This window comes from Herpailurus yagouaroundi, unplaced genomic scaffold (genome assembly GCF_014898765.1).
Source record: "Herpailurus yagouaroundi ecotype Mexico unplaced genomic scaffold, PumYag 28, whole genome shotgun sequence".
Taxonomy (NCBI): Eukaryota; Metazoa; Chordata; class Mammalia; order Carnivora; family Felidae; genus Herpailurus; species Herpailurus yagouaroundi.
In genome coordinates this window covers 168,545,095-168,552,653 of record NW_024412376.1, presented here as the reverse complement: position 1 = coordinate 168,552,653, position 7,559 = coordinate 168,545,095, and the positions used below count along the sequence as shown (strand labels likewise).

At 65.9% G+C, this 7,559-nt stretch overlaps 2 protein-coding genes across 2 annotated transcripts in view; both read right to left on the bottom strand.

Annotated features, from left to right (window-relative positions):
- Nucleotides 1-6,232, bottom strand: part of LOC121039616 (transmembrane emp24 domain-containing protein 11) — a 40,276-nt gene extending 34,044 nt beyond the window's left edge. Inside the window, exon 1 of the mRNA XM_040489840.1 lies at nt 6,225-6,232. The gene's annotated coding sequence lies outside the window, so the exon portion shown is untranslated. The remainder of the gene's footprint in view (nt 1-6,224) is intronic.
- On the bottom strand, nt 595-5,358 carry SPON2 (spondin 2). Its single transcript, XM_040489829.1, has 6 exons — nt 5,100-5,358; nt 4,403-4,628; nt 3,922-4,145; nt 3,566-3,757; nt 2,956-3,130; nt 595-1,305 (listed from the first exon to the last, which is right to left on the bottom strand). The coding sequence occupies exons 2-6, from the start codon at nt 4,623-4,625 to the stop codon at nt 1,121-1,123; spliced, it is 999 nt and encodes a 332-aa protein (XP_040345763.1). The 5' UTR covers nt 4,626-4,628; nt 5,100-5,358; the 3' UTR covers nt 595-1,120.
- Nucleotides 6,233-7,559: the final 1,327 nt, after the last annotated feature.

Sequence of the window (7,559 nt, the reverse complement as noted above, 5' to 3'; positions counted from 1 at the left end):
ATGGGAGAGGTGGGAGGAGGGGAGGGAGGTAGATGGGAGGGGGGAGGGGGGAGGAGGGGGGAGGGCGATGGACAGACAGGATGGTGGGAAGGGAGGGGGAGGAGGGGGGTGTGGGCAGGAGGTAGGAGGAAGGGAGGGAGAGTGATGGATAGACAGGAGGGGGGGAAGAAGAGAGGAGGTGGGTGGTTATTGGATCCGATTCCGCATGTGTCCAAGCAAGAGGAAAAATGTTCTGGTCCCAAGGAATGGAGAGCCGGCCTTCCCCATTTCCTGGCTGTTCCTTGAGGGACTAGCCCAGCCCCAGGGCTCAGGGACCCACCGAGGATCCGTGCCAGTAGGATGAGGTTGGGACGTGCGACCTCAGTCGAGGGTTCAGGAGGGTGCCCAGTGAGCCCTGAGGGCATCTCCGGGAGGCCATGGGCCTTGGTGGTGAGTGTCCGGGACGGGGACAAGCTGCCGGCAGGGGCACGCAGTGCTGCCCTTGTGAAGTCTCGGGGAGTGGGGGGGCCCTACTCTGGGGGCGGGAGCACGGCCCCGTACCTGCTCACGGTGCCCTTCCCAGGGCCCTTCCCGGAAATGTGAGACGAGGGCCCCTGCGGTCACGAAACAGTCTTTATTCAAGTGCAGGGAGATCGGTCATACGACAACGCCAAGGTGAGGGGTCAGCGCCTGCTCTCCTTTATGCACCTGACCGGCGTGGCCTGCCGAGGCAGCCTGGCTGAGAGGGGCAGGCAGGGGTGTGGGCGCCTGGGAGGGCAGGTCCGAGGTATGTCATGCACGTGTGGCTTGGGGCTCTGGGCCTGGGGTGCGTGGCTCTCCTGCAGGTGGCCCAGCGGGCACCATGTACAAGTCGTCTGCGTGCAAGATGGCCTTGAACTATGGTGAACAGGGCAGGACACGGTTTACAGCAGAGACTCACCCACGAGAGGGGACCTCAGGACCGGGCGCCCGAGAGGAAAGCTTGCGGAAAGGAGGCGCCTCTCCCGCCGTCCTGCTCCAGCAGCCCGAGGCACGTGTGTCAGCGGTGGAGCTCAGAGGGGTGATGGACGAAGCCCCGCCTGGCCCGCTGCACAACCAGGCTGGGCCACCACGTGGGGTCGAGGGGCCCGGGGCTCTGGTCTCAGACGCAGTTGTCGGGGACGCACTCCGCCTCCTCCTCCAGCTCGGGGCAGGGCGTCCCGTGGTTGGCAGGCTGCACGCGGACGTAGCGAGTCCTGCTCTTGGCCCCCAGCTTCCCGCAGGGACCCCCACACAGCCCCCAGGACGACCACAAGGAGACTTCGCAGTCCAGCGGCGTTTCTGGACCTGGACCGAGCACAGGAGAGGCCGTGAGCATGCGTGCGAGGTGCTTTGTGGCAGAAGGGGACCCCCGGGCGTGTGTTCGGTGCACAAGACCAGCTCCCACCTTCAGAGTCGTGAGGGGTGCTCGATTTTATCGGCGTGGTTTAGAGCAGGTTACAAACCCACCGATCGCACCGCCCAGGGAAAACCACTAAGATGCCTCGAGGGAGTAGGGGGCGCCTGGGTGGCGCAGTCGGTTAAGCGTCCGACTTCAGCCAGGTCACGATCTCGCGGTCCGTGAGTTCGAGCCCCGCGTCAGGCTCTGGGCTGATGGCTCAGAGCCTGGAGCCTGTTTCCGACTCTGTGTCCCTCTCTCTCTGCCCCTCCCCCGTTCATGCTCTGTCTCTCTCTGTCCCAAAAATAAATAAACGTTGAAAAAAAAATTTTTTTAAAAAGAAAAAAAAGATGCCTCGAGGGAGCATTTCTGCGTCCACTGTCCGGGACTCTGGGAGGCCAACTCTGGCCCCTGGGGGCAGGGGGGACCCCGTGTTGAGAGATGTTCTGAAGGCAGCACAGGCTGGCCGGGGTCTCCGCTGCCCGCGGTGCTGACTTTCAGAAGGCGACTGCGGTGGGGGCTCCCCTTCACCACCCACACCATCCCCTTCGCCAGGGAGGGCGCAGAGAGATCCCTTTAGTGGAATGTCCTGCCCTGTCAACTGTGACATGGGCCACACACAGGCACAACACTGACAGGGGTCTCGGTCACGAGTGTCAAAGGCTTTCCCTTGCAAATGTTGGGCAAGAGTTAAATCTTTAGTCTAGAGTTTGAATCAACTAAATCCCAAATCTCTCAGAACCCCCACTGTCCTGCACCAAATGCGCAGAACCCCCAGAACCCCATCTGTTATCTTGTACTGAATGCTCTGACCCTCTGTAATCTTGTACTGGACACTCTGAGCCCCCAGACCCACGTCATCTTGTGCTCGATGCACGGAACCCCTGGGACCCACGTCGTCCTACACTGAGTGCTCAAACCCTGGTGGTTGAGTTTGCTCACAGACAGTGGCTCATATGACTCAGAGTGGGGCACCCTAAGCCCATCTGAGCAGTGACCTGGTCTGACTCCGTCCCCTGCACCCCTGTGCACCCCATGGGTGGCCTGGCCCCACCTGGCTAAGGGCACATCACCCCCAGGAATCCGGCTTCCAATTCAGCACCTTTCTCCATCCTGTCGCCTCATCTCAAGTTGGGACTTCCGGGGTGTGTCCTGTGGGCTGGGCACACAGCGGGGCCTAGTCCCTGGATTACCGGCCCTCGAGGGGTTGCGTGCAGGTGACCGGCGTGGCCTTGGGAAGTAGCTCGTGTTGAGGTGTTGTCGCTGCCGAGTCACAGATGGTGACTCTCGGGCGGTTTCTAGCCCCTTAGGACCCTTTGCTGTTTGTACCCGGTGGCCACTCACCATTAAGGGTTATTCCGCAGCTGAGACCTAAGGGCCTCACGCATGGGGCTCCACATTGGCGGCTGCCTGGTCACGGTCCCTGCATGACCCGCACACCTGAATGGTGCTTCCGCCCTGTGCAGCCAGTGGGACGTCAGGGCCCCCCCCCCCCCCCCGGAGTCGGAGCACTCGCACCCGGGATCACGGGCGTGCCGGCCGGGCACCTGCAGGCTCACCTGAGAGGCTGTCCGTGATCTCATTGCCCCCGCCCAGCGGGCCTGGGGGGGGCAGCACGAAGGTCCTGGGATTCTGCCGGAGTCGCACCAGGGTCACTCTGGCGATGGGGGGCAGGGACTTCAGCCGGGGGTAGTAGAAGGAGTTTGCCGGGTGGCTGGGAGAGGAGGAGGTTATCTGTGGGGAGAGCAGGGGTCTCAGCACAGGAGAACCCGCAGCACACGCTTGCAGTGGGCGGGCCCAGGCTCTGGAGCGTCGGGTGGGGCGGGGTCAGGAAACCCCGCCCCCTCCGAAGGCCGCTAGCTCCTGGGGGCGGGGCGCGTGGCCTCAGGCTGCGTAGGCTCCGAGGGGTGGCGCAGGCTGCGTGGACCGGGGGCGGGGCACAGGCTCTGGGGGTGCGAGGCCGCAGGCTGTGTGGAAGGGGGGTGGGAGGCCGCAGGCTGTGTGGGGGGGGGGAGGGGGGTGCGAGGCCGCAGGCTGGGAATCAACCAGGAAGGGCTGGGCCCTCCTCCCCGACCTGCGGGCCCCCTGCAGACGGGCCGGCTTCTAGTTGGGGGGGGGGGGGGGTGTCCAGGGCCAGCAGGGCTCTCGTCCCGTCCCTCACCTCCTCACCTCCGTCACCGTGTCCTGCGGGATGGTGGCGAAGTTGGGGGAGGAGAAGGTGAAGCCGCTGTCCGTGCCAGCGTCGTAGGGGTACAGGTCGACCTCGACCTGCTCCCTCCAGCGGTCCCCGTCACACAGGTCCAGACTGTCCACGCCCACGAACCAGTCGGGGCTGGGCACGATTCGGACCACGAAGGAAACCTGCAGGGGCGGGGTGGGGGGGACGGGGGAGGGCGCTTAGCGACCCCCCCCCCCCCCGCCCCGCCCCGGCCCCCCGGGCCCACGCAGGCCCCCCGGGGGGGGGGGGGGGGGGCGTTTCGCGCCCCCCCCCCCCCCCCCCCCGCTCCCCGCGGCCGCCGGCTCACCAGCGAGTGCCTGGCGTGGGCCTCCAGCTCGGCGGACGTGTGCCCGGTGCCGCTGGGCACGGCGGGCGCCGAGAACACCTCGTGCACGCTCTGCAGCTTCTCTCCCGCCGCCTCCAGCTCCCGCATCAGCGCCCAGGCCTCGCCCCGCTCGGCGAAGTCCCTCAGCCCGTCGCTCACGTACTGGTTCTTTCTCCACATGCTGTAGTCCGAGCTGTGCGCCGCCCCTGCGCGTGCCGCCGGCGGGGTGAGCCGACGCCGGGCCACCGGGGCACCGCGCAGGGGCCACTCTGGCCGCCCCCCCTGCCGCCCCCCCTGGGCCCCGCCATCCAGCAGTCGGCCCGGCGCTGAAGGCAATGGGATGGGAGTGCCCACCCCCCCCCCCCCCAGCTGCTAAGTGTGGTGCAGCTGTCGTGTGACCGGCCCCTCCAGGAGGGGGGCCGCTGCTGGACAGGCAGGAACGGGCGGCGGGGGTTGCGCTTACCCAGCAGGGACGACCACTGTGCGGGGGGCCGGAACAGGGGGTACTGCTTGGGGAAGGCCGTCTGGCTCCACTTGCCCGTGAAGGTGAGGCTGTACTTGGCCAGCGGTCGGGCTGTGCAGACAGACTCCGCCCCCAGCGGCTGGCTCGCCGCGGACCCCAGTGTGGCCAGGAGGAGAGCCCAGAGGGCCCTGCCCCAGGTGGTGGCCTGACTTGGGGCTCCCATGACCTAGGAGCGGAGGGAGAACCCGGCACGCCGGTCCCGCTGGTCCCGGGAGCAGGGACCTCCGGAGTGCAGCGCCCCCCCCCCCCCGCCCCCAGTATCCCTGCCCGCTGCCCCACCCCGGGCTCGGGCTCAGGCTCAGACCCCATCCCCGAAAGCAGCTGTGTCCGGTCACAGGCGGATTCCGGGCGCCCCTACGGGAGGCCGGCCGGGCGCCTGGCAGGTTTGGAGCCCGGGCTGGGTTGCGCCAGCAGCCCGCTCTGCAGCCGCGGGGATCCCTGAGCGCCACTCCTCAGGGCTGCCGTCAGAGGGAGTCCCGGGAGCCGGGAGGGGAAACTTTGGGCTCGCTGCGCCCAGAACTATACAGCAAACTCACGCCTCCGTCTTGGGGTGCTGCTAGCTGCTGCACCCGGGGAGGAGCCCGGAGGCCCGGCGTCTCCGGATGGGGACAGAGGCGCACGCGCACGCAGTACTCACCCAGCAGGCGCGGCCGGAGGGCGGGTGGCGGGGGTGCGGGCGGCGGATGGTCGCGGCAGGAGCCCCGAGCTGCAGTTCACACGCAGGACAGCGCCCGGCTGGCCGGTGAGGCCCGGGCCCTGCACCGCAGCTGCGGAGCCGCGGAGAGATCTGCCGCGGAGAGGGGAGAGGGGAGAGGGGGCGCCTCGACCTCGGCCCGCCCTCGCTCTGAGGCTGAGCAGATGCTTCTCTGGCGCTGAGGTCACTCTCCTCCCGCGGGCGCCTGCCACTTGCCGCACCCCTTTCTTTGTCTTTCCCTCCCGCCTCCCCGCCCTCCTCTCCTCTCCCTCCCGCTCCCCCTTCCCAACAAACCCTCCTTAGTGTCTCCCTGGAGGTGGAGGTGGGGGGCGGGGGTGGCCAGCGTGTTGCACCCTCAGGGCAGGGTGGGGACCTGAGGGGCCGCATTCCTGGCCCCACATTAGTCCACGTGCCTGCCGGACAGGGGCTGGAGAAGTGGGGGCTCCCAGCTCGGGGATCCCTGGCCTTGGGGCGCTGCGTTTTGGTGAACACAGCCCGTCAGAGTAGGAGGCCGCTGTCCACGCCGCTGGGGGGGGGGGGTGTCTCCTGATGCCCTTCCTCCAGAGGGGAGTCAACCCCGTGGGAAGGGTGGTCCCACTTCCAGAAAGGCTGGCTGGGGCAGGGAGGCGGCCCACGGGGGTGCCTGGCTAACAGAGTCTGAAGGTGGTCACTGCCCGCTGTCAGGAAAGTAGAGCCCTCGTCAGGTGCCTGGGAGCAGAAGGGGAGCCAGCATTGTGGGGACGCCCAGGGGGCGTCTGAGCTCCAACAGAAAGCTTTTTGGAAGCTTGTTAATATTTCACACATGTGGGGAGGGATGGAATAAATAGAATCAACCAGAATAGAATGCAAACAAAAACGAATGACCTAACCTGTATTTCAAGTAAATAACACAGCCACAGAGAGGCAGCCCGATGCCCATGGAAAATGGAGGGCCTCAGGCCAAAGACAGATTCTAATTCTGGTTTTCAGACTGTTTGGTCTCGGGACCCCCTCCGCTCTTAAAAATGCTGAGAACCCAGAGAGCTGCTCTCTGCGTGGGTTGTATCTGTCCGTGCTGTCCGTGCTTACCACGTTTGAACTCATCCAAAAGGTTCACAATCTGCATTAATTCGAGTACAGATGAAATACATTAACGTAAACGGCATGACGTTTCCTGGAAAACGACTCTACTTTCCAGAAGGAGAACCTGCTTGCGAAGAGCAGCCTGGTTCTCCGTTGGCACAGACCCTCTTGCGCCTGGCTCTCCTGCAGGACAGCTGGCCTGCTGCACGTGTCCCCGCTCCGCTGACCGGACGCGCAGTGTTGGGTGGCTCTGTGCAGAGCCCGGCTGGGCGAGGACAGGCCCTGCAGCCTCGGGAGGGTCCTGCACCTGTGGGACGGAACCGAACCCAAGGTCGGGTTGAGAAGCAGCGGCCTCTTCCAGGAGAGGAAGCCACAGACAGCGCAGGGTCGCGTCTCTCCTGCTGTGGTTTGCTCACGCGCTGTCCAGCGGTGGCGGTGGCCTCGGGCTTGCCCTCCTGTCCCAGCACCCCCGCGCCACGTGCAAGGCCTCTGCAGCCCAGGGATCCCCCCGCCCCACCCCGGGGATGCGCAGCGGGGAGACCCGACCCGAGGGCTCCGGGGCCCCGGCTGGCTTGCTGGGAGGGCCTCCCTCCCTCTGCAGTGGCCTGCCTCCCAAGAGCACGATGGGACACGCCGGAAGGGGCATAGAAGAAGGCTGAGGATAGATGATCTGTGGCCCCTTGGCCTCCGCGGGGCCTGGGGGGGAGCCCGGCCTGTAGGGAGTCAGCTGCAGGGCCCTCTGCTGCCAGACTCTTCCTCGAAAACCCGGGCACCCTGTGTCCCTTTTCTCCGGAGATGCCCCTACAGACCCCTCGACGGATACCCCTGCTGAGGCAGCCCCACCCCACCCTTACCAAGGAAGAGTCATCCATTCATGAGCGCTGGAAGGGCACCTCCACCGTCACAGTACTGGGGGCACAGAAATGACTCTGATGCCAAAGCCCAACTCCCCAAGGATGCGGGGGCGGGGCAGACAGGATACCTCTGTAGATCTGTAGATCCGATTCTGTTACTAGGTGAGGGATTGGTTAATTGGTTGACACTAATGCAGGGTCCTTCCCGCTCAGTCACTCCTTAACTGGTTCAGGGCAGTGGGGCTCAGGACTATGGCTATTGGTCAGGTCTCCACACTCTGACCCTCCCTGTCTGCACTCCCCCCCTTCTTGTCTGCACCCCTCCCCTCCGTGTCTGCACCCCCCTCCCCTCCCTGTCTACACCCCCCTCCCCTCCCTGTCTGCACTTCCCTTCCCTGTCTGCACCCCCCACCCTCCTTATCTGCACCCCTCCCCTCCTTGTCTGCACCCCCCACCCTCCCTGTCTCCACCCCTCCCCTCCCTCCCT